The 26,858-nt window shown below is 43.2% G+C and overlaps 2 protein-coding genes across 2 annotated transcripts; one reads left to right on the top strand and one right to left on the bottom strand.

The window, feature by feature from the left end:
* Positions 1–16: 16 nt before the first annotated feature.
* Positions 17–18,237, top strand: tulp3 (TUB like protein 3; the record flags this gene model as incomplete). The annotated part of the gene is made up of 12 exons (XM_080851780.1): positions 17–72; positions 2,098–2,139; positions 4,546–4,597; positions 9,690–9,852; positions 11,318–11,497; positions 15,914–16,053; positions 16,428–16,619; positions 16,956–17,068; positions 17,189–17,306; positions 17,447–17,545; positions 17,742–17,913; positions 18,104–18,237. The coding sequence occupies 12 exons, from the start codon at positions 17–19 to the stop codon at positions 18,235–18,237; spliced, it is 1,461 nt and encodes a 486-aa protein (XP_080707906.1).
* A 1,982-nt stretch (positions 18,238–20,219) lies between these two features.
* Positions 20,220–22,734, bottom strand: LOC308375488 (zinc-binding protein A33-like). The gene is made up of 7 exons (XM_080851650.1): positions 22,651–22,734; positions 22,112–22,575; positions 21,902–21,997; positions 21,591–21,821; positions 21,479–21,501; positions 21,267–21,385; positions 20,220–20,988 (listed from the first exon to the last, which is right to left on the bottom strand). The coding sequence occupies exons 2-7, from the start codon at positions 22,529–22,531 to the stop codon at positions 20,444–20,446; spliced, it is 1,434 nt and encodes a 477-aa protein (XP_080707776.1). The 5' UTR covers positions 22,532–22,575; positions 22,651–22,734; the 3' UTR covers positions 20,220–20,443.
* Positions 22,735–26,858: the final 4,124 nt, after the last annotated feature.

Here is a 26,858-nt window from a genome sequence, read left to right on the forward strand (position 1 = left end):
GACTATCACTTGCAACATGGATGCTGTGAAGAGCACTGCGTCTCAGCCCGTCTACAGCCGCTGGTCTTACAGGTAGACTCACTCTCTCTCTCTCTCTTTCACACAGACACACGTTTGCCTTTACATTTGTCTACGTACGATTTACTTTTGTTTACATACGATTCCTCATCATTTGCAATGTAACAACAACAATGTAAACGTGTAGGTAATGGTCCTGGCGGTTTGCTGGTAATGGGCTGCTTTGTTGGGCTCCAATTCCTCCTTCTCCTCCTCCTCCTCTTAGGTCCTCTCAGGTTGACCGCTCAGTGACTCACCCTCTGTAAGAGATCTCTTTCTTGAGTTGCCTCTTTACTAATTCAGAGATCGAGAGGATGCCGTAACGATTATAGTCAAGGTGAGGGCCTCTCTTAGCCTCCTCTCTCAACCAAGCGTGTTTGCGGTAGCTTAAGAGGATGTGCTTACTATATTTGAACTACATGATTGTGGCTCTGAGAGCTAGGCTATTGTTTGAGTTAGGTGCACAGTGAAGCAACAGTTTTGTTATCGCTTCCGATAGATTTTACAGTTGTTTCATACGTTGTTACTCACTTTATAATTTCTATACAATGATGGAGAGGCGCTCATTTTCTATACATCAGTGATGTTGAGACGGATGAAATCTTTTCCAAAGCAATGGGGCTGGCTATATGCCGTGCTCTTTTTCTACATCTCTTTGTAGAGGGCCAGGTTCCACTTTTGTGTGTGTGTGTGTGTGTGTGTTGAGGGAGGTGTGTGTGCCCCAGTTTGATCTCCAACTGAATGTCACGTCCAGTGCTCTGTGGCATTAATAATATATTCCATTTTCTCCCCATGCTGTATTTTTTCACCTCACTTCCTTTGGAGAGGCGCTTACAGATTTAGTAGGTAAACGCTAAAGCCTACCCTTCCCATCCGAAACCTTGTCACCACTGTGCTTGGATAATACATATTCAAACTTGCTAGAGCTTGCTCTTACATAATAACAGCTGGAGGTGTTTCCCTCTGCCTCTGTCCTTTCTGTTTCTGGAGGTTGAATTACTGTTATCTATTTTCTATCATAAACCAGGCGAAAAAATAGCCTAGGAGAAAGTAAAAATTGAATTGCACCTGTTCGTGCTTCTAGTGATAAACTTTGAGGCATGTAACGGTCAGTTTCACTCTCTCTTTCTCTAACTGTATATCGGTCTCTCTCTCTCAGAGAACTCTGTTTCAGATTTAATTCATCTCAAGCATTGATTTCTGTTCCAGACGAATGTAGAGCCTCCCACTTGCTGTTTTGTCTCATGAGTGCACATTGAGCAGTGAGGACGGGAACGATACAAGGCTGCTGTCTAGCCAAGATGAATGCGTATAGCCGCCAAGCACCATCACCCTTGGCCTCTGTCTAGTCAGAAATAGCAGACTGTGGATATCATGACGCAAATAATTAGGATGCGTATGGCAAAGTCCACGTCTTGCAGGGAGGTGGCGTTCACCTGAATGAATGTTCAAAACAAAAACTTTGGGTTCTTGCCAGCTGCGACCTCCCCAATGATATTAACAGTCATTGGGGGAGGTGGCAGCTGGCACGAACCCAAAGTTTTTGTTTTAAACATTCATTGAGCAGCAGTGTTTCTGAAAGGATTTGGACCATATATTTGTATAGAGAAGTAGCAAACCAGACCAAGGAGCTATAGCTGACGAAGTAGCCATGTCTGTGCAGAATTCGGGGCCAATAACAATTGGGAGAAAAACAGGTTGTGGAGGTGTGTTTGTATCTGCTTTTGTAGTTATATTCAAAGCTGTATTCAAATTAATGTACTGTATTCAATGTACTGTATTCAAATGAATGTACTCTCAATGTTGAATGTGCTCCCATGCTGATTTTGTGAGTGGTTAAGGTCACATCCTGGAAACAGATCTAGTGTTATATGCCTCTCATTGTTTCCTCCAGAGCATATTGGTGCCAACCTTTGACATTTACATTCAACTCTAATTTCCTCTCGTGCTTTCCTCTTGTTTTCCACCATGCCCGTGTGACTGACCTGTCCGCCTGCCTGCCTGCCTGCCTGTCTGCCTGTCATCACGGTGATCGTGAAGGCCCTCCAGCTCTGCCAGCTTCTCTTCCACCTCAGCTGCAAGGTAAGGACAGCCTGACACCACCGTTCCACGATACTCTACACGCCTACTAGGCCTATAGCAGACTAGCCCTCCCACAACTTCATACGATCACTTGAAGAAGGCTCCTCATGCTAAATTAATAATGTCTTTTTTTCTGATATTTGATTTTTTTTGAAAATTGTTCAATTTCACTTTACCAACTTTGCCAACACCTGAACTCTTTAGAACACATCTGCCAACATGAGCATGCTGTTATGGTTCAATCCTGCATAAGCACAAACCTGTCACGGTCAAGACACGGGCCAAATAGATAGGGATCAAAGAAATGTCACCAGTGAAGTCATGGTAGGGTATAATGTTCCTGGTTCACGGTGGCCAGACATTTTTTCTAAGGCTGGTGGTGGTGACTCACGTGGTGGTGCCATGCTGAGAACAGTGAACACTATCTCTGAGGTGACACTTGAGTGATGGTTCTTGAGCTTGAAGGCCGGCAGGGAGTCTGGGCTCCACTGGGCCCTTTCTGGAACATTCTCAGGGGCCCTCTATGCGGGCAGCTGCAACAACAAGAGTCGCCTCTCATCTCTATCTCCCCCTTTCACTATCCTCCAAGAGTTATGACCAATCCCACACGGTGCAATTAACACCTCGCGTCACCCTCGCTAGATCTCCATGCATCAGTTCCCTCTATCCTTCTCTCTATCCTTCTCTCTATCCTTCTCTCTGTCCTTCAATCTCTCCTTCTTTCTCTAAGTGTCAGTAACACCTGCTGAAGGGCTGCAGCTAGCCTATATATTCCCCTGTGGGCTGTTTTCCATCACATCTTAAGAGCTTCCCACATAATAAGAAGGTGTTAAGTCTGTGGGTGTGTCCACACCCAAGGATGCTGCCCCTTAAAGCCTTTTTGTGCAGAAATTGCTTAGTTTTTGCGTGTATAGTCCAGGATCCATAAAGAGGAAGTGTGACGGTTTAACAAACACTGAGGTGGCTCGGTAATGTTGTGGTGATGAGTGCTTTTCAGATAAGTAGACGTGCATGCACAAAGGCACACGCACACACGCACACACGCACACACACGCACACATATACATCCGCTGTGTGACTGACCCCCAGCTGTCCTGTTCTGACCGTCCTCGGGGATTGGCCGTCCTTCAGTTCCTGTCTCTGACGTGCAGAGGCCGCAGTGCTCGCCAGTAGGATGACACATGGCCATTGAGTCAGTTTTGTTAAATGCCACCGCTGACACCAGAGAGGAAGCAACAAAGTCAGACAGAGTGGGTGGCTAACATGATGACCACACTTGACCTCCTACGCAGAGAACAGACATCACAAGAGCATGATTTCCCTCAATTACTCTGGGATTTAGAAGTTTACCTTGGAGATATTGTGGTTGGACCTTGTGTGCCATTTCTGCCATTTTTGCGAAATATGCTGATTCAAATGCTGCGTACACCAACCAACACCAAGCCTTTAAAGTATTTTTTTCCCATGATGTAATTTGATGTTGGGCCATGTCTTGGACAGGGTTTGTGTGAGGGATGACTCAGAAGCACTTTGAAATGGGCAGATTGAGGTCTGTCAGTCATGTGAGGGAGAACTGTGCTCTTCCTGTGTAATGAACATACACAAGGAGACACACCGAACAACCCACACACATTCATACACACACATACACATGACAAAAAATACATGAGCAGAAAACTCCCTTTACCTCAGCCACTCTCTTCTGCGATTCTAGCCGCCACTTGCTGTAACTTAGCAACATGCGCCACAGTTGTGTGTTTTTTTTGTCTCCCCTCAAGTGGCAGACCAAAGAGCAGAAACTAAGGAGAGTCCGGAATCAAACACTGTGGAGCCAGCCAGAGTCTGAGCCAGCGCTGGCCGGTCTGGGGTGTCACGTGTTGTGCTTGCATCTCGCACGATGATGTGCTCGCAGTGCTCAGCCAAGCCACTGGGGAGTAGAGCATCTGCAGCCTGCAGCCTTGCTACATGGGCTGTCAAGTGCACTTTTGTGTCATTAGCCAGCCAGAAGCGTAAATGTACAACGAGCAAGCGTTTTCCTTTGGCCCCCTGTAGAGCTGTCTTTCGTCTCATCCCCTAGATAGCAGGAGCTGAGAAGGAGCAGTACATACATCCATACATTAATACAAAAAAAGAGGGAAGTAATTCTGACACCTTAAGGTGTGTGACTGTCCTTTTAGTATCTGTCCAGTGATTTCAGTTGTACTTCCTGTAAGGGTTCAAATAATGGTGATTTGAGCACAGCGTGGTGACCTGCTGCTCATTCAGCCCACTGGGGCAGCTGTGAAAACATGCTGAGGGGATCCTCTAGTGGACACTCAAGGGAATGACTAAAGCAAATGCTCATGACCACAATGATGACTTTGTATGATGAGCCATGCTTTGATCCTTTATCATGTCTGTCTGCAGTGCCCTGGACGATGACAGCTTGAGTCTCAGGCAGCAGAAGCTGGAGAAGCAGGTAAGGACAGCTGTTCCACGGCTCTCTCTCTCTCTCCCCGTCTCCGTCACTCTGCCTTGATGGCCCCTACCTGTCTGTCTTTGTGTCTCTCTGTAATTATATTCATTCTTTCTCTCTCTCTCTCTCTCCGTCCCTCTCTCTCTCTCTCCCTCTCTCTCTCTCTGTCCCTGTCTCCCTCCCTCTGCCTTGATGGCCCCTACCTGTCTGTTTTTGTGTATCTGTAATTATATTCTCTCTCTCGCTCTCTCTCTCTCTCTCTCTCTCTCTCTCTGTCCCTGTCTCCCTCCCTCTGCCTTGATGGCCCCTACCTGTTTATCTTTGTCGCTTCCTGTAATTATATTCATTCTTTCTCTCTCTCTCTGTCTTTCTCTCTCATACTTTATTTCTCTGTCTTCCCTTATGGGTTGTCTCTTTGCCTAAGTCATTTGGCTGACAGCTGGTGTGAAAATGCCACCGTTTTCTGCCTTGGGAGATGAGTGTCACTTCTTGCCTCCCTCCAACAGTACCCCCTTTCATTTTTTGGGAAGTTTGCAAAGGGTTATGAAAGAAAGGTGGGGACGGAAGAACAAAAGGGTCAGGTGAAAGAGGGAATGGAGAAGAAGCGATGGACAGAGGGAAAGAAGGAAAAGGGCTCGCTGTCATCTTTCTGCACTGCTAATGGACCATGATTTTAGACACTTTGGAGTCATTTTAAGCCGTTATGCCTGACAGACTTTTCAATATGTAGTCTCTCTCCTCTCTCTTTGTCTCTTTCTCTCTCTCTCTCTGTCTTTGTCTTTTATTCATTCTGCCCCTCTCCCTCTCTCTAAGTACAGCAAGTCTACAAGGTATGAGTCAGAGGTGCGATATTGCTGCAGACATTCGTGCCAGCGTGTCTGAGTGCGTTTTCCAGGTCTCAAGACCCTCATTGTCTGTGCCTATTTCAGCTGGGTCCTCTCTGCTCTGCCTTACATAACTGGCACTCAGAGTTGTGGGGGGAAGGCACTGTTTCGTTAGTAAACACAGAACACAGGGGAGTACCAAACCCAGAAAGGGGGAGCGCGCCACTGGTGTGAAGCACTTTGCTGGGTATTTGTTCCGTGCCATACAGATGAAGGGTGAGTTCCTCACTGTCTGTTTGAGGTGGGAGGCTGCTTTTGGTACCCCCCCACCCCCCTGCTTGCATGGTACTGCCTGTCTATGTCCGAAGCCCCTGGATCTCGCTCTCTTACACTCTCTCTCTCTCTGTCTCTGTCCACCCCCCACCTACCCCCGCCCTCTTTGCCACAACTCTCCCCACTGTCTCTCCCACACACATCCACATGGACACACAGATTGAGGGACCTAGCGTGTCGGCTCTGTGGCATTTGAGTCTTTGCTTTTGTGCGTTCGTGTTAATTCTCTGCCCCCGGAGCTTGCCTCTGAAGGACAAATAGTGAGGGAGGGAAAGAGGGAGGGAGAGAGGGGGGGGGGGGGGGGGCTAAGAGGGTCATGCCTGCCCACAGAGCCCGCTGCTGGGCTACAGTTTTACTTCACGTGGCTCTACGGTGGCACCGCGCTTTGAAGAGTAACTTCTGCATCTGGATTTCTTGATTTCTCTCACTCGAGGATGTCAAATGAACGGGTGGGTTTGTCTTTAGAGTTTCTTGTCGTTTAAGACATTACAGTTTCACACTGTATTTTTATCAGTTAGTTTCATTGTGATCCATATCATGTATTGGCATCTCCTGCACATTGGTGTGAGTGTGAAGTGTGCAGGTGTAAACGTGCTAGTCTGCGCATTTATGATATCATTGTTTGCTGATGTGTCTTAACAAACACACTTCCTGGAGTAAGAGACTTTGTCTGTCTTGACAAGTTATGTGTTGTTTCCATTAGCCTGATTGTGTTCCCAAAGTGACATAATTTCCTTTGTGTCTTGACATGTTTTATCAGAGGGGACACGCTCTGTGATTTAGCATCACAGCTCTTCCTTTGTGGATGTTTGTTCCTGTTCTGTTCCTGTTTGATTTGATTTTCTAAAGTTGTGAAATAATAAGATCATATAACATTGGATTGTAATTCTACAAGATGTCCATGACAGAAAAATATTGATTGGCATCGGCTGGTTTGCATCGATTAACAGAAACATTACTTCCTTGTAAGTTCATGTCTCTCTCCATTTTTTGAAGCCTTCTCTTTCTCTCTTGAATTGTTTTGCTTTTTCCTGAGACCCCATCCCTATTTCTATACTAATGCAATATTGTACAATAAGCCATTTTGACATTGATCAGTTAATTCATATTTGTCCTACCTTTCAAATCACTATCCATGGGATGGTAGGGTTAATTTAGCTGGCTCACTAGATTAATTCCTCTGTGACATTAGGCATAACCTCTGAATCCTAGAGATCAGCACCACTCGCCTTGCAACCTCATCAGCACCGGTTGCCACGGCATCATTTAGATACCCCTGTGGATTTCAGTATCACAGCAATGAAGACGCACATATCTCCAGCCTGTTGTTTACACCTCTGCATTTATCAGCATTAAACAGCCAAAATATGTCTGAAGTGATTGCACTAATTGTGATGGCCTTTTTTTGGAAGTGCCTACCCTACACAAGACAAGTTTTCATGTGTCCTTTCATGCTTTCCCTCATTTTAAATGAGGTTATGGTACTTTATTTTAAGTTCTGTTAATGTACTAAAAGCTGTTCGGTGCTTGATTAGACAACAATTTGTTAGTCATTCTGGCTTTAGTGGGAGAGAGAAAGAATGTCACCTCTTTTGAAAACAGTCGCCAGCCCTTAATCAAAGATTTCTTTTTTTAAAACCACATGACCGTGCGATGGATATTTATTTCAATATGGGCTGTGGCAGCACTAGAGTGTGCGTCAAACTTAGCGCTGCAGAGAGGGATTCTGCAGTAGGCTAGGTCGCTTCATTGTGTCCGGCGGGTTACGAAACAGAGAGGTTGCCGATGGAGCGGCATTGTTATGGGTTTCCATCTCACTTGCTCTTGTCTGACAGGACTCCTTGTTTTTAGTCACTCTGCAAATTCATGCAGTTATGCAACAATGAGCCGGAACAGAGAGATGAGTGGAGTGCGCTTCAAGAGGAGGAAGGGTGTAATATTTTGTGAGGGGGTACAGTACTGCCACAGAAAAGCTGCCATTAGAATCCACCATTGTGAATTTTGGGTCACGTTTTGCTCCTGTCATGAGCCAAATCCCCTCCTCAGGATGAAAAGCCACATAAAAGGGACAGGAAAGGGCCACCAGCAAAGACAAAAAAAAACTAAAAGAAAGCCCAGACTGAAGCACAGGAAATAGCAAAGGAAAAATTTGAATGAGAAAAAAGAGGGAGGAATATAAAAAGGCAGCTACTTCAAGGACAGGAGCCACCTCATACTTTCCAGCACACTGTTACCATAGAAATGATTCCTTTCTCTTTTTCAAAAGGTGAAAGCAATGGATGGGAGAGCAGCTTCCCCTGTTTTTTTGCCTGTTGGCCCAAACCTCTTTCAAGCTTGGGGCACATCCAAAAAGCTGTGTGCATCAATACATGGAAAACTCACTCTCAGTGAATGTAGGCTGTCTTTAGACTACATATGCTGAGAGATATTCATCTTGTGATAAAAACAAAGCCTTGTTGTTGTTCAATGAGAAAATGCCTGTGATGCCTCCAGCGGTTGAGCCCGTTCTGCTTCATCCACATCTTGCTTCCTCTCCCGGCTCTTGAGGAGGAAACATGTTGAAGAAGACCCAGGAAAATGTTGACACTGCTTTTCAGTGTCTAATTGTGGACACATGGGTTATAGCAGAGATTGTTGTGTAGCTCCACACTGTTTTGCAGGCAGTGCTCAGAGATGCCCAGAGAGTGGCAGCTGCACGCACAGCTGTCAGGCCTGGAGCAGGGGCTGCTGCTGCTGCTGCTTGGTCTGGGAACTACCCTGCAAGGGGGACAGGCGATTTTGTAATCCAAACCTGTGCACCATGTCAGCCCTATGCTGGGTATGTCTGTGTGGGCGATGTGACTCTTGCCTGAATTAGTAGCAAGGGTTGTGAGTTCTGCTCACACAGGAATACAACTCTACATAAATGCTACTAGTTCTTAGAAAGAGTCCTGGTAAAAGAGACCTGTGAGGTCAACAACTAGACTCCCCCTTCAAGAGGTCATGTTAACCTCCAGAGACTCGTGATTCTAAATTCCACTGCAGTGTCAGCAATCTTTGTTTTATGTTCCAAATACATTCAGCAGTCCACAATATGAGTATGAGATGAGTCAACAATGCAGAAACATCAGGAGACCAAAAATATCAACTTAAGAAGAACAGCAAGTACTTGGGGCTAAAATGAAAATAGTCACTTAATCCACAAAGGATAGCAAATGCTAAACAATAAGGCAAAAGGGTCGCCATAGCAACCAGAGGAGTATTCTGTTATTTTGATTTACAACTGCCAGTTTGGAAACATATTGAGGAAATGAATTTGAGCTGTTCATTTATATTTAATGTAATAGTAGGTAAGTACACTTGTAATCTAGTAGATATCAGAGCATCATGGTGTCTGATTAATGTTTTGAACAGATAAGAAAAAACTATTGGTTTCTTTTAAAAATCTAATTCAGACCACATTAATTGATGGAGATAATTTCCAAACACTGTTAATGACTAAAGAATATATTAATCAAGTGCCTTGTATTAATAATTACTTCATATGATGTTAGCAGGAGCATGGCTTTTCGGTGTTCGGGTGTGTGTGTGTGTGTGTAACTTTGATTATTAGGTACTGGCGCCACTTAGTCTGCATATAAGATCTACATGCGTAAGTGAAGGAACCTCTTGTCTATGTTTGGGTGAGCTCAGAGGTGATAGGAAGGGTCGAACTGTGCTTATTCGACCCTGAGTAAAACTGACATCCTTGGAAGACAGGAAGCTCAGTCAGGGAGTTTTAGTCAAGAGCGTAATGGTGTCTGATTTAATGTTTTGAACAGATAAACCAAAAAAACTATTGGTTTCGTTTAAAAATCAAATTCAGACCACATTAATCTACTTCCAATTCCTGTAATTTGTTTCAAGATATAAGATATACATCTGTTTCTTCTGTGTTCCATGTGTGCTCCGCTCAACAGAGGGCTCTTCTGGAACAGAAGCAACGGCGGAAGCGACAGGAGCCCCTGATGGTGCAGCCCAACCTGGAGGCCCGGCCTCGGCGGTCTCGACCCCGCCGCAGTGAGGAGCAGGCCCCGCTCGTGGAGTCGCGTCACAGCATCACCAGCGACGTCATCCTAGATGGTGAGAGAGTTTTGTTGTCATCCATTTGGGGTTGGAGTCTGTTTGAAGGAAAGAAGCAGTGTCTCTTAAAAATAGGGTTAACTTTAAGGGTTTGCCATAGAGCGGCATGGCTTAAAGTAAGAGGGTAAAGTTGCAGAGTAAGAATGTGGCAAATATGTCAGTGTGGTATTTGTGTGTTTGTGTATACTGTGTTTGTGCTTGGCTGCGTGTGTGTGTGCTTGTGCGTGTATGTATGTATGTGTGTGTGTGTTTGTTTGGGTGAGTGTGCATGCCTACCTGCGTGTGAGTGTGTGTGTGTGTGTGTACGTGCACATATGCGTGCACGTGTGTGTGTGTGCTGTGCCAGAGCCCAGAGAGTGCAGTGTGCTTTGGTGGGACGAGGATGAGATGCAGCCCCTGCTTCCCAGGTCTCCCGCCCGGCGCCGGCCCAGTCAGACCACACTGGCCGAGGAAGGTAGAGCAGGACTCAGGAGAGCAGAGCAGGCATGCAGAGGGACTAGTGTTACTTAATGACAAATCAAGGCCCAATGCCTATCAATTCAGCAACAAGTACAAAAAAAACCTTTGATGTTAAAAAGTAATGTATGTGAATTAGGGGTGACTGAAAGCAGTAATTCTTGTAAATTCATATGCTTTGTTTCATGCTTAATGTCCCGAAATATCCCGGTGTTGATGGTATACCGCAACCCCTAGTGTGATTGTATGTATGTGTTTATAAACATCTGTATATATCTATTTGTGTGCATGTTTGTATGCCTGTCAAAATTTCACTCCACAACTGACCTATCTAGAGAGGGGAAACTCAGGTCAGGAGAGGAGATCCGTGCAGTCTATACTTGTGCGGGTGCGAGAGGCTTTTCAGGCAGAAGGAGAGAAGTGGCAGCAGGAACAACAACAACAGCAGCAGAACTCCGTCAAGATCTTAGCAGGAACAGAGAGGGAGAGCCCTAGTGGAGCAGCTGGTGCTCAGAGGCTGCTGGTGGAGCCGCAGCGGTCCAGTAAAGCAGTACTAAGAGGGACAGGCAAGAAACTTCTCTATCAGAGGCTCTCAGCCGGACCACGCAAGTTCACCACACAAATAGTCACTTGTGTCTCTGGTTATTGGTCAACCAGTCAGAACCAAGGCAGCCACAACTGCAAAACCAGAGTTGGCCTTGTCTGAATTAGAAGGTGGTCCCTCTGTGTAGCTCACGGTGTACTTATATGGAAACAGTTATTGATAAGGTTATAGCCCAGAGAAGGATAGGTTTCCTGTTGTGCATTGCAGTAAATCCTGGACTTGTGAATTTAAGATAAAAGGTAGAAGTGAGGCAGAAAAAAACAAAATGTGTAATTTGCTACTAATGCTCTAATACGGAAACTCTTTCTACTGAAGCTCCTTGCTTTAGGGAATGAGTACGTCTGTAAACGGTGCGGTGTCAATGCAATATTACTAACATTCTATTTTTGACCTCTGACCCCTAAGGGATTGATGGCCCTGCGGCGTTCCTTGGCTCTGAGCCACCTGACGTGGGCTCCAGGGTCCAGATCCTGTCCGTGAGCCAGACCTCGCAGTCCCCACCTGCTGAGGAACCGGAGCGGGACGGGGACACGGAGACGTTGCTGGAACCCAAGACAGACATTCAAGAGCTGCTTCAGAAGAGAGGTGAGTCTCTAATTTGTCGAAAATGCTTTTTGAAAATGAAGCCCTTATGAAGGAACACCAAGCAACAGCCCTAATTATCACAATTCATTTTTGCTTGGAAGAAAATTATGGATACTGCGGGATACAAACAAGATGTTTTTTATTTTTTTATTTTGTATTCTTTGCTGTTGTCCTAAACTGTTTATCTTTTAATGAGAGACAATTATTATCTGTGATTCCCAAAAAATAATGAGGGGTGAGTCACAGAGAAGTGAAGGATGAGAGAAATGAGAGATGAGTCATGGAGGAGTAAAGGAGGAGAAGAGAAGAGAGGTGAGTCATGGAGGAGAAGAGAAGAGGACTGGCTCAGTAACATACAGTGCAGTGCAGTGCAGTGATTTTCTGAGTCTGGTTTTTCAGAGACCAGAGGCAAACCAAGTCAGTCAAGAAAGGCAGTCGACTCAAGTGTGTCTGCTATTTACCCAGCGTCCCCTTAAGGGCTAGTGCAGACCTGTGAGAAGGACGACAGACTCTCAGTGGCATTCACTGGCTCACTCACTCACTCTGGCACACACTCAAACAGACTCATTCACACACACAGCGTCAGAGGAGAGGCCAAGCCATCAAACAGAGTCGTTTCACCCATGGTCTTAGAGGCAGTACTGTAAAACAATACACATTTTAATATTTGTGAACAAGAGTCTCTTTTATATGTGAAATTCCCACATTGACATAAAACGGCATGTTACGAATTAGTGCGCGCAAACCTCCACAATACTAGAGACAGTGAGCACTATACTAGCACTAGATTTCTAGGATAGTGACTACTGTAAAATAGAACAATAATGCATGGCACTTTTTAAGGTTATTTAAGTTTCCTTAGCTAGCTAATTACCAATGCTGTCTGCTGCATCGCCTGAAACAAAGTTTGTTTTGTCAGTCTTGGGTTCAGAGTGATCATAACCACTTGTGACAATTAGTCAATCTCTCCAATCAGTCCCTCCATTCAATGCAAAATCAGCAATTTACTGCATTTTTCATGATTTTTTTTCTTATTTACCGCATAAATGCATACAATCAGCCTCGATTTTAAATGGCAACTTATTTCCACCTCATCTGGCCTCCTTATGATGATGTAAAATTATGCACAGGCTGTCTCAACCATTGCCACAGCTTAATGACATAAGATGGATTGATTAGCGTGGTGAAGTTAGCTTGATGATAGACATTCACTGGACATTCACAAAAAAATTATTAAAACAAAATAATAATAATAATATATATAATCATATCATATAGTTAATTTGTCTGATGTCTGAATTTATGTTTCATTTTTTTCTAGCATATTTGTTAAATTTTAAAGAAAAACAAAACACAAAAGTCCTCCCTCCCCCTTGCCTCTTGAAGCCTGGAATCCTGTAGCTCTCATTTCCACTTGACTGGCAGAAGATTGTGGTTAAAGTAACTAGGTCGCCAGGGGATAGCTTAAAGGTCCGACGTTACCATATCAACAGCATTGGCTCTATTTCCACATTACGCCAGTATGGTTAATTAGCATCAAATAAACAGCTTTCAGATACACACGCAAATTACACAAACACCACTCCAACTGGTTGGTAGGTAAGTTTGCTGATGTGACTGAAGGGGTTGAGAGGAAGCAAAAGGCAGATGCAGAGCCTAATATAAGTATGAAGGGGTGGGGATAGGGGTCAGGAACACTCTTTCGTTTGAAGTCATCCCAGTGACCTTGCAAGACGTTGTTGATACAAATTCCAGGATTACATCTACTGGGCAGGAGTCTGTTGTGTGTGAACTTGTGGGTGTGTGTGTCGGGTTCTGTGCTTGTGAGTTAGTGTGTGTGTGTGAATGTGGAGCTACTGTCTCAGTGAGAAATAAGGGTATTTATCCAGTTTTAGGCTATTGTCCTTTGGTCTCATTTTAGGCTCCTGCAGTCCCAACACCCCTTGTTTATGGGACCTCAAAATTTGCGCTCCCAAGGTGATCTTTACAAACTGTAAAGCATAACCACATCCCTCTGGAGATGTGAAAGAGAAAGAGAGTTTGTGTTACTGCTAAATTGCTAAAGTTGCTGCAAAGTAGTGATTACGTGTTTGTAATCTCAGCTGGCTGGCTTTGCTCATGACGGTTAATGCTGCGGACATTCTCCTTAAATAAGACAGTTGAGGCAAGATCTTCCAAAGTTATATAAATATTGATGTCGGTGTCGGCCCCTAAAAATGCATATCAGTCAATCCCTCCCACAAAATACAAAAGCACAATAATCTCAGAAATCTCTCTCTCCTCGGCCCTGTCCAATCAGGAACATCTCAAGGGACTCATTTTGCATTTCCACCTCATATTTTAAGGAGGGCGTGGACTCCTGCTCCTGTCAGTTCTTACAAAGAAATGCTAACATCGCTTACAGCATCTTATAAATGAAAGATTATTGATATTTAGAGTTTGATGGACAAATAAACCTTTGTCAAACTGTATGTCTTAATACATTTGATGCCAATAAAGATGTCACTAAACCTCAGGCTTGCAGGGACTGCTGTGACATTGCAGTTCATCTCCTCAGTGTCATACAAAATGATGAGTAACATCAGGGTGTAATTTTAGAACCAGTGCTAATGAGCCCCCAGCCTCCAGGATAGCCATTGGAGGAGAAATTGGCATCAGGTCGTTTCCTGTAAACACTCATTGCAGTCACACTCTCTCCAGCCTCTTGTAACAGACTTTTTCAAGAGAAGGCTATCTAGATACAGCTAAAATAACACCAAGATATTGAAAATTTAAAAAAATGTCAGTTCGTAAGGTTATACGGGGAGCTCTATTTTTTATATGCTTTAGTTTGTATGGTGGAAGCCTTAGAGCCTTGTTAAAGGAATGTTTTTTTTTTTGTTTTGTCTTTGCTCTGCACCATTGGGTCATTGGTCCAAATTATACTGGTTTGACTGTGATTCAATGCAGGCTGTGTTGCTGAGCACTCTGGAACACAGAGTGACTCTGTTAGCAGCCAGTCACATGGGTTGGTGCTGGGGTGACTCCGACTCCGTCATAGCTGTTTTGATGATACAGTGGTTAGCTGCTGCCTTGTAAGGGGTTGGCCCGGGTTTGATTTTCAGCCACTGCATTGCCTTTGATAAATACCAGACCCTTACCTTTAATAACAAAATGGGGTATGAAGGGGTATTTTCTCCTGCCAGAAAGAATCGAGACTCTTAACTTTCTATCTGTTTTTGTCTGTCTCGCTCTTGTCCTTCACCTTTCTCTGTCAACTTCTCTTTGTTTTATCCTTTTCTCTGCTGTTCTCTCTCTTTGTCTGTCTGCCTTTTCAACACAGTGCAATCAGACATTCAGCTCTGCTATGTGATTTAAGTAATCTCTGCTGAAAATGGAATGCATCTGAGACCCAAATTTAAAAAGTCTGAAAGTAAAAACCAAAGCCACAATCCAAAACCAAAGCCACAAACCTGACAGGCAAGGGAACACATTCTCCCTTCTCATGAAAGAAAAAAAACAAACTGCAGAACTTGATGGGCCCCTCGCTCGCCTCTTGTAAAGCTTGCAACCTCTTATTAAAAGTAGGCTGTTGCTCAAGCTGCCAAGCGTTAATATAATCCACAGAGCGGTCATGGATCACAAATCCAATAACTGACTGTAATGCGTGTGTGTGTGTGTCTACTTGAGACTGTGTATCTATATGTGGTGTGTCAATGTGTGTATTGGTACTTCAGTCGCATTAATGTAACAACTTTCCAGAAATGATTCTATAGGCATACCTCCCCCTTCTTGTTTGTAATTGAATCTACTCTCATAGTGTTGGCTATAAATGGGTTGTTAATAGCTAACGAAGCAGCTGGGTTCTGTTCAACTGAGCCATGGCTGCTCCTTTAACCAGATTTAAAACGTGGGTATTGTGCACATGCTGTGTCAACAAAGACCCCCTTTCACTCTAAATGAAGCAACTGAAGGGGTGTGATCTAATTAAAACTGTTAAAATCCTATTTGTTTTGGAGTGCTAACATTAGCGCCTGCACGCTCTTTAGTATTTGGTTGCTGGGAAACCAGGCTCGTTCACCTTTACCTTCACGATCACTGAGGAAAATCTGCCGTGTCACTGCCTTCCCAGGCCCCATCTGTATGCACATGGTGGATTTCAGGAAAGAGAAACTGGCTGCAGACTATTTAAAGATGCATTTTAAGCCAGGCCACACTGCATTATTGTCTTTGCAAAAATATAGTGTCAGGAAGTATAGTTGGCTTTTCAAGTTAGCTTAGCAGAATATATCAAAGAGCCCTTTTTTGGGCTGTACGAGAACTGAATTGTTAAACTGTCCCATTCAAACCACGGAAATACTGATTTTATGGATCTCATTTGTCCTCTTGTTTTCTTTCTAACCTATTCTTGTGTCTTGCTCTCTTCCTCTGTCTCAGGACTCTCAGGCAGCATGAATTATGACGAGGCCAGTGATGAGGAGGAGGAGGAGGAGGAAGAAGAGGATCACACTCTTTCACTTTCGCCAAACACCGAGTCCAACCGTCCAGCATCAGCCTCTAGCACCAAGTCCAACACAGTGAGAACCTAATTTTTCATTTTATTTGCTGTAATCTTCCCCTCTGAGTGCTCCGGAATATGCAACCACTGCATAATGCAAGATTTATGACCGTGGTAATACCAAACCAAGCTCTTCATTTCTTCAGATATACAGTATTAAGTGGATGGACTGCTGGATAACTTTAGGTATTAATGGATTGAACCAGCAGATTGATTGTGAAACAAGTGTTCCAGATATTAATTAGTTATCATTTTTTTCAATCAATTTCAAAGTTTGACCTTAAAATTGAGGAAGAGGAGGTGGTCTTCTATAAACTAGTACTATTGCATGTTTGTTTGTTGCATTGTATGTCAAGTATGCTCTTGATGTGTGACATGTCTTTCTCCTCTCAGGAGTATGTGGAGTCTGGGTCGCCTTCAACAGATATCCCCCCCATCGACGCGGACCACCTGGAGGAGTTTGTAGTGCAGCCCGCTCCTCGCGGCACAACCGTCAAGTGCCGCATCACCCGTGATAAGAAGGGTATGGACCGAGGACTCTACCCCACGTACTTCATGCACCTGGAGAAAGAAGATGGCAGGAAGGTGAGAGAAAAGGGGAAAGAAGGAGAGGAGAGGCATATGGATAGAATTGTATGGATAAACACTTTATGCTTCTGCTGTATTACTAAATCTTTTAAAGACACTTCTAATCAAGTCTGATATTTAGAGTCAACTATAATTTTTCAACAACCAAACAGGTTTCCAACTATAAAATATCAATTAGCATTTTTTTTTTTTGTGCTTCTGAAATATAACTCATTCTTTTTAATGCTGACTGACAGGAGTGTTGGAGGTGTCAGATTGGTGGCATCTTTTAAATAAAAAATAAGATTATTTGGCCGCCTGTCACACTCTTTTACCCTTTTTTTTCCCCTCTAGGTTTTCCTGCTGGCTGGGAGGAAGAGGAAAAAGAGCAAGACGTCCAACTACCTTATTTCTGTGGATGCCACTGACCTGTCGCGTGAGGGAGAGAGCTTTGTGGGGAAACTGAGGTAGGTGGAGCATAAATGAACACACACACACACACACACACACACACACACACACCAGTTCCTCTCTTCATGTGCAGAATAAAGGACAGGATCTTTTTTTGTTTTGTTTTTTACTTTCAGGTCCAATCTTATGGGGACAAAGTTCACAGTGTATGACAATGGCACAAATCCCACCAAGAACCCGGGTACACTTTTGGAGGAGAGCAACACACGGCAGGAGCTGGCCGCCATATGCTATGTGAGTCACACACTGAAATAAATCTACACATAACATTCATGTACACATGTCTACCCAGCTGTGTCATTATTGCAATGAACAGATAAGTATTGTTTAGCATGATTCCATATCTTGATTTTTTCCCCATTCTTTAATTATAGGAGACCAACGTTTTAGGCTTCAAAGGGCCCCGCAAGATGACTGTCATCATCCCTGGGATGAACATGAACTATGAGCGGATACCTGTCCGGCCAGCCAGTGTGAGTCTCCTTGGCCTGGCTTCCTTGTTACACGTTTCCTGGTGTCAGTTTTGTTTAAGCTTATGCGAATGTACCTGAGATGCATTTAGGAGAACATGAAGTCATTCTTGGTGAAGGGGAAACCAGCAATAGTGCACCTGAAGAAACCTGAAAAATCCAGTCAGTGATCCGCCTCTCTCCCCTCTTGTGGTTCCAGGAGCCGGACACCCTGCTAGGGAAATGGCAGGGCCATGCTTTAGACAATCTGATCGAGCTACACAACAAGGCGCCTGTGTGGAACGACGATACGCAGTCCTACGTGCTGAACTTCCACGGCCGTGTCACCCAGGCCTCCGTCAAGAACTTCCAGATCGTCCACGACAATGATCGTGAGTTCCATCTATCTTATTATACTATATTATATATCTTAGCAATTTTACTGTTTCTTCTGTTCGTGGGTGTACCAGTATACCTATTCATCTACTATCAATATAACTCAATAAATGGGTGGGCAGAAAGATTGATTGACACTTTTCTGCGTTCTCTCATTGAGCTTGTATCATTTTCCTCTCTCTACAGCGGACTACATTGTAATGCAGTTTGGCAGAGTAGCTGAGGATGTCTTCACCCTGGACTTTAACTACCCTATGTGTGCTCTGCAGGCCTTTGCCATTGGCCTCTCCAGTTTTGATAGCAAACTGGCCTGCGAGTGACCCACTCATCATCATCACACACACACACACACTGGCATTCACACTCACACCTACACAAACACATCCATCGTTAACAAGTGGGCTCCCCTCTCCCTCAGGATAGCTGTGAGTGTGTGTCTGTGTGTAAAACCTGCACCTTCTAGTTCATTGCTGCTATACAATAACCTCCTGTGCTGCCCTGTCTAGTGGTGGTCAGGCACTACACCCCAAGAAGAAATAAATCCTTGTCCCTGCCAGCCTCTCTGTGATATTTTACATTCAATCAGAGGGACCAGACATTGAATCACTTGAGAAGAGAGTGATATCTGAAACAACATTTTAAAAAAAGAAAGAGAAAAGTAACAGCCTTCTCAAAGGTAAACCTGTCATCTTGTGACTCCGTTTTGAGTGTGCCTCTATGTAAATGTGTGGGTAAATCTAATTATCATAAGGTCTTAATATTTCTGTATTCATTGTTGCTGCCTTTCAAGTGGGTGGCTGTAGTCGATATTTTAATTTCACCAGCAAATGGTCAGCCAATGGAAGGAAAGGGAATGGTACTTTACCAGTGTTGTAGCTCATCTGGACTGACACTGTTGAGAAAATAGACAATGACCTGGTCATGAAACAACTCTAGTGGTCTCTAAACTTCATTTCATTTTGATGTTTGATAGTATTCGAAAACACAACTTTTTTGTAAACTTGGATTTTAATCATTGATGTTATTCTACGTTTCTTCTTTTGCCTTTTAACTGTATCAACACTTTGGACCACCAGTGCTGGAATCTTTTCTTTGAGTTCCTTATTGTGAAGCCACTGTGTCATTCTGCATTGCTTGTCATGACTGAAATGTTTCAGTCGTGTTATCACTTAACTGTTTAATCTGACGAAATGGGGAATGTACAGAATAGTTTTGCACCGTCAGAGACATTTTGTAGAATTTGTGTCATGAGTGAGAGCCAGTGATCACTACTAACTGAATCATGCGGAAGAGATTTCAAAGGAGCCTTTGACATACACTGCACACGTACATAGACCTGGCCGGCAATTCCAAGTGACCTAACTGTTTTAAATGTCTTGTTTGGGAATGTTTTCTTTCGTTTTTTTTTGTGCTGTGAGATTTAAGTGGAGTTGTGATGTAGCCTTGTTTCCCAGCATGCACTTGCTTTTCTTCTTTCTTCTCTCTCTCTCTCTCTATTGTCAGCCCGGTTTGCTTTTTAAGGACACTGTAAAGACAACCGCCATCCAAACCCATGACACAAAAGGAAATGGAATTCCATCAAGATGGGCCATGAAGGGATATTTTTAAACATTGCCTTAATATTCTGAATTTACATAGTGTCATGTGCTATGGTCTTAATATCAACATGGATGAGTTTGAATTGGAATGAATGTAGAGTAGGCATTGTGGTGAGATGTCTTGGGACATTGATCCTTCAGAGTCGTATCTATTTCAGGCAAGGACATTAAGGCGTCATTCTGTGTGTGGGTGCACAAGATCAAAAAGTCCCTGCTGGATCACAAATGTGGGTGGCAATGTTTTTTTGTGAGTGTTTTGTGTTGTTTTTGTCGTACAAGCTACATCTCACTAGCCAATCATATACTGGATATCAAAGGAATGCTTATTTCTCCATTTAATGAACTGTTAAGAAAAATGGAATTTGCACAAAATTAATTATGAGAAATACCCTATTTTATCTTGAATAATAACCAGGGGAAGTTCATGTAAAACTCAGCTTTAGCTCAAAGGCCTAAATTTTATTATATTTTTAAAAGATGTTATTGTTTCAAGTCATTTGTAAATATAATGAATTGTGTCATGTAAAAAGCCCCATCTGTCTTATCTGGCTTTGGTTTGTAAATACAAAACCTTGCTGCATGGAATATAAAGCTTCATGTGTTGTCATGGGATACTGGATGAAGAACCCAAACATTTTCTGTTTGACTGGTACCTGAGAGAACACCCCATACACATACATACATTGACTACATACATCTGCATGCAACTTTGCATACATTTATTGCGTTAAACTTTAATTACAGAATGGAACTTATTAGTTTTTGGTTATGATTTTGTTTGGCACAGGATAGGTAGAACACAGGCCGTAAACAGGATACATTTTTTTTTAACTTTCATAAATGTGTAAAGTGTCTTAAGGCATTAAAGTTCTTAAAGAGCGCACTTATGGTTTCTGAATTTCATATGTGACCTGCACTACGCCACATGTCACATGTGATCCACTGAGGTCACACACAACTCTCTTGGCTCTATTTTGAGTGGGCATAGCTTACAGCCCACCCAGAAATAAGGGTAGACCTTCTCAGCGAAGCTGTGCTTGAAGGTGTAGATAGCTGTCCCATCTACTGCGTCCGAGAAAGCCACTCGGCCCTTGTCGTAGTCCAGCACCACGCGAACCCTCTGGGGCCTCTTCTTCAGGTTCAGACGGGTCAGGGGGGACGTGCCAGCGAAGTACATCTTGTGGTAATAGTACACCGACAGGTAGCCGTTCTTCAGCACCGACGACACCTTCTCCTTGCGCTGCACCCACTCCTTGGCCACGCCCAGCACCCAGGCTGTGTTCTCGCCCACCTCCACGTCCCAGCAGTGGCGACCCGAGCTGAAGCCCTCACAGCCCAGCACCGCCGTGTCCGGGCAGAAGCGCTCGGGGTTGTCGGGCAACGGCTTCCGGTCCTCGCCGTCCCTCACGCTGGTCAGGCTGTCGGAGAGGATGAGCCACGGCGCGGCTGTGTTGGGGTCCAGAGTTACTGTAGCTGGTGAGAGGAGACCAAATATGGGTGGCTGATGCTGAATGTGCACAGAGAAATGCTAGTATATTTCTGGGCTACACTTCAGTTCAACTACATGGGAACTGAAAGAGACTACTTGTGTCACCACATCTAATGTTGTTGCCACTTCTGCCTTCAGAGCATGTGTTATGCTTCTACTAGACTAAACTTGTTGGCAAAATCAATCAGGCCTAAATGGCCATCGTCATTCCCAGAAGAAGGTAGATTGCAAACAATTCGAACTGGGATTTTTAGGTACTCACTGTATTTGACCACACCAAGCATCTTCTCCCAGACCCTAAACTTAAGTGAGCCAAGATAGCGGGCTACATTGATGAGTGCCCCTTGGTTCATGGTTGGCTCCGGAAAAGTGCAATGGGCCCTTAAATTTAAATACTCGTGTTAAACATAAAGGTAATCCAAGAGCTTGAGTAGGCTAAGAGTAAACATATTACAAAGTCAGGCAGGTACATACCTCAGTAATGTTGTCTTGCATTTCTGAAGAACAGAGAAAAGCAACTTTAGACTTGAATGGTTCATATGGCTTAATTTCAGCACACCACAAATATTAAAAAAAGACTTCTTACATGAAGAATAGTTAAGTTTTCCATCTCCATCTCCTCCTCGATGGCCCGAATGGTCTCTGAGAGGGCCGCCATGTTGCAGGCCACCTCCTCCACCTTCTCGCTCATCTGCTGGCTCTTCCTCTCCTCCTCTCTCTTCAGCGCTGCGAGGCGCGTCGCCTCCTCCACGCGAAGGAAGTGATGCAGCTTCTCAAACTCCTCCTGGACGCTGGTGGCTGTTTGCTGGGCCTGGGCCTTACCGAAACCCAGAAGAAGCATTAATATGGTGTTGTTTTATCATGTATTAATTCTGCGTGTCGCTCACGAAAACTAACCTTTATGTGTTCGGCTGTGCTTTCAAAGCTAAGTTTCTTTTTAGCTAACACCTCCCACTTCTCCTGTAGTGTGTTGAGAGCAGCCATCATCTCCTCCTTTAATACATTAAAAGAAATGCCTTATTTTTGGATATCTGAATCACTGTGTAAGACATAAGGTAATGGAGACCTTGCAAAAACCGAAAGGAAACCAAGTATTTATTCCATTACCTTTACGTCAACTACCGCCTCTTCCACAGGACAACAATCGTGGTTTTTGTGTTTTCTTGAAGTGTGACATACAACGCAGATGGGCTCTCGGTCGAGCAAGCAGAAGAGTTTTAGTCGCTCTCCATGCTGTGGGCATAGTTCCCCTGGCTCACATTCCTCGCGAGTGGCCGGCGGCATGGAGATGCCTTCCTCAATCAAGGAGTCACAAAGGTTTTTCAGCGTGAGACTGGCAACTGGTTCGTCCAGGGACTCCGTTCGACAGAGAGGGCAGTCTCTAGCTGCGTGCTTCTGGTCCCAATACTGATGCAAGCAAGCGGCACAGAAACTGTGACTGCACTTTAATACGACAGGGTCTTTGAATATGTCACAGCAGATCGGACAGGAAAGGTCCTCCTCTATCAGCGGTAGTCTGGTTGCCATTATATCAAGTAAGGCACGGTGGATTCTGTTGTGGAAATGATAGCCTAACAAAAAGTATTAGGTTAACGCCAGCAGACAAAACAAGGTTATTTAGCCCATCAAACGATCTGGCTACTCACTCCAACTTTAGTTTTACTTCAACAGCACTGACAGTCGGCGACACTGAACTACTCCACAGTGTATAGTCATAGGTTGCTCTTCGCTTTATCGGCATACATTCAGTTGTTTCTTCTTCATAATTCATCTGTGGTTTGTGCTTACCTCAATCTCCGGCTAGTCACCGTTCACAATGTTTACAAAAACGTCATTGGGTGAAGTTCGACACAGACTTCCTGTTTCCTGTTCACGAGACCTCCCCAAAAGGGTTGTCGGTCGGTAGGCCAGGACAGGACAGGACCAGACATGAACACACCCTTCAGCTTCTTAAGTCGCGCGTCAGACTTGACCAGAACAGAGATCGACCTTTGGACTACACTGGACACTGGCCGAACAAAGACGCCAAGAGAGAATTTTAGGGGAAAAAATAATTTCCTTTAATGTAAAAAATAAGTGAATGTATTGCTGATTTAAATGATTTTTGTTATAAATTTCAGCCTTTCATAAACAGTAAGAACAGACAGTTGTCGAAGAGCACAGAACCTGACAAAATAAACGTGACACCTGGGTAATCATATGTGCAATGGTAGCCTATCAGATGTCACGAACAAAATAAAGGTAACGCATTTTGCGATTTTCTGTCCCCACCTAGTGGAACAAAAAGAAAGTTCCGTAACCTATTTGTTTTTCTATTACCTAATGATTTGTATCAGGCAAATATGCTTATTACAAGAAACAAAACGGTTATATTTTTGAATGATGATTTCAAATGAAACCGTTTTATTGTGACTTAGAAAAAAAGCTATATTGACAGACTGCCAGACAGACTTGTTAGATGCTGTGATTAGGTCCAGCATAACTGCAGCTTTGATGAGAGAAAGGAAAGTCATCAAAATGACCCTGCGGGAACATATCAATATGATCTTATTTCACTGTTTTACAGCATCAGAATGTCACACTTATTTCAGAGATCTTAACTATACAGAGGTCCATGAACACAATGAAAACACTACCAACTGCCCAGACATTTTGTTTTATGAGTTTCAGAAGTAGTTTTTCATCACAAAGTTTAACAATCTAAAAGTTAAATCTGACCACCTTCACCCTGCTTAGGCTACACAGCAATAAGCATTAGCATCACAATACAATAGGTAAGATGACCTGTTATTCCCTGGCTCTAACAATTTTGGAAAAAACTCAGTTAGTCATTTTTTTCCCCAGGAAAGAGAATCATTGGGTAAAGAGGGGATCCACTACTAAAGTACGGAAACACTTTCTCTTTAAATTTGCAAGTGTAACTGAACAAAGTGCAATTTCTATGTGGGTCACAGAATTTGATCAGTCCCTTGTCATAGTCCAACCATACTCTAATTATCCATGGCATATCATTCACAGCAATTTCTGTCTGTCCTCTTATGCTCGCTCTGCATAAACCATCACTCAAACGTATGCTCCAAAACCTGGGTTCCATCTTGAGCAGTCTCTTCCGGTCAACATTCTCTTCAACCACCCCAACAGTCCATTTATCACTGTCCCCAACCTCAATATCCCAGCAGTGTAGGCCTGAAGTATAACCCTGCGAGCCTAGCACACCAACATGAAATCTCTTTGGGTTATCTGGATACCCCTGTTTCCACTCTGAGTACTCAACAGTTGTGCGGCCCTTTGAGACAGCGAGGTTGTTTGATGCTGTGAGCGGGTCCAGAGTAACTGGAGCTTTGATGAGAGAAAGAAAAGGTATCAGAACGGTCATGAATCAATATTATCGCTGGTTGAATGCTATTTTACAACAAATTGAGCTTGAATCACTTCATATGGTGTGAGGGTGACATGAAGCATATGATGTCTTTGAATTCAATAAATATTACAATTAAGCCATGCCTTAGAGAGATAATATGAATTTAACATCCAAAAGGCTTAATTTTAGATTTGGATCAAATGTAGGATGTAGATAATTATTTTGTTTCAAGGTAAATCCAGGTTTATTCATTGTATTCATGTAAAACATACGTTTTTGGATAAGATCCTTCATTTGCGCCCACACCGTGAACAGTGAACCAGGAAGAGTTATTTCTTCACAATGGACCTTCGGTACTAAGCCAACAGGCTCCACCACACTATTTTGAAGTCTGGGGTAAATAATACACGTGTCATTAACTGATGGCATGAATAAACATCTAATGTATGAGTTGCATTGAAATACAATTCCTCACCTTTGATAGTTGATACTGTAGTTCTGAAAAATATAAAGCACAAGTATTAGGAAACCAGTTGACATTCTGCGATGTTCAATGTAAATAATTGGTTTGGTGGATATGACGTGAAGGTTGCCTCTCTTATTTCAACAGGCTGTGAAAATAATTTTTTTAACAATCTGGGAACATTGGTCATTACATAAACACTGAAAATCAGGACAGTGAATCCACCTTAAGGAATGTAATATCTTCCTCTTCTATTTCCTGTTTGATCTTCTCAATTGTTTCTAAAAGTGTTGTCTCCCTTTGGTGTAATTTGGCTAGGTTTTCTTCCACTTTACAGCATTTTTCTGTCTTCATTTTATGGAGAGCTGTGATCCATTTTTCCTCCTCTGTATGTAGAAACTGGAAGAACTTCTGAAACTCTTGTTTTACTTCTTGTTCTACTGCTTGGACATGGGTCTGAAGCAAATGTGTAGAATACTGTATTAATACTACTACCAATACAAATAAATACATATATATGTTTTGGATTTGAGAAAATGCAAAGTGTGCACATACCTTTACCATGTTGGTTACTTCTTTGTTGTCCTCTGTAGCTTTAGTTAACTCAAGCAGATTCTTCTCTAATGGTTCAATTCCTGTTTTTAGCTTTACCTGAATTTAAGGATACATTTTGGTGAGAAATAATGTTTTCTGTCTATTAGAGAGAATGACACCAAGAGGAGGATGGTTCCTGTAGAATAACAGAGGATTTTACCTTCAGATCTTGAGCCGCCTCTTGAAGAGGAGAGCATTTGTGGTTTTCATGTTGCTTGGAAACATGACAGATGACACAAATGGGCTGTTTTTCCTCATAGCAGAACAGTTTAAATTGTTCTCCATGCAGGGAACAGACATAATTTCGTCCAGTGGCTTGATTCCCACTTTTGACCGACTCACAGAGACTCTTGAAGGCCAGACTCAGTGTGGGCTCCTCAGGCAAACACTCCTTCCTGCAGACGGGACACAGCAGAATCTTCAGGTCCTTCCAGTACTTCTGCAAGCACTCCTGACAGAAGCTGTGGCTGCACTTCAGCACCACAGGGTCCCTGAAAATATCACAGCATATTGGGCAGGTAAGGTGTGCCTCTGGCAGAGTAAGTTGATCAGCCATGATGATTGTCTGTCGATGCTCCTTGGTTGTGGCAGCTGTTAAAAGCTCTGTTATGGTTCAGTTTCGCTTCCTGAGAAACTAGTGAAACAGACCATGCCCCCTTTATATCACAAGGGCCTGATTAAATCCTTCCTTTTTACGCCACGCCAGCTTTGAGTGTTTGTTGCCAAAAAGCTACACAAGCCGATAAGGGCAAACATGGTATAACTTAAAAAAAACAAATGCAAATAGACAGAACGCAAGCAAATTAAGAAAATCGCTAGTCTACATCCATTTGAAAACACATGCACGGCATTTATGAAGCATGCTGCAAATATACGAACATAATGCAAACACATGGTTTGAGTCAAAGTCCCAGTAGCGTTGAGCTAACTTCCCAGATACTTTTTTCTGTAATAGTGTCTGTCAACTGTCAACAGTGATCCTTGGCCTCTTTTCCATCCTCATCACATATACGTATATATATTTGTATGTCTCAAAATTATGGCATGCCGTTCAGGAAATTAACATTTGAATATATATATACAAAAGTCTGAATATATATACAAAAGTCTGAATATATATACAAAACTCTGAATATATATACAAAAGTCTGAATATATATACAAAACTCTGAATATATATACAAAAGACTGGATATATATATACAAAAGTCTGAATATATATACAAAACTCTGAATATATATACAAAAGTCTGAATATATATACAAAACTCTGAATATATATATACAAAAGTCTGAATATATATACAAAAGTTTGAATATATATACAAAACTCTGAATATATATACAAAACGAAGTCTGAATATATATACAAAACTCTGAACTCTGAAGCGCTCAATCCGTCTTTGTCCGCCATATTGGATTGAGCGTTTCCTATT

The sequence above is a fragment of the Sprattus sprattus genome (assembly GCF_963457725.1).
Source record: "Sprattus sprattus genome assembly, chromosome: 14".
In the NCBI taxonomy this organism is placed as follows: Eukaryota; Metazoa; Chordata; class Actinopteri; order Clupeiformes; family Clupeidae; genus Sprattus; species Sprattus sprattus.

What these genes read in the sequence shown, in the direction of transcription:
- LOC308375488 (XM_080851650.1), bottom strand. Translation starts at nt 22,531, where the DNA reads ATGGCAACCAGACTACCGCTGATAGAGGAGGACCTTTCCTGTCCGATC. An exon ending in GCACAGCCGAACACATAAAG is followed by an intron (nt 21,822 to 21,901) that starts GTTAGTTTTCGT and finishes GGTTTCGGTAAG; the next exon opens with GCCCAGGCCCAGCAAACAGC. An exon ending in GCTTGGTGTGGTCAAATACA is followed by an intron (nt 20,989 to 21,266) that starts GTGAGTACCTAA and finishes TCCTCTCACCAG; the next exon opens with CTACAGTAACTCTGGACCCC.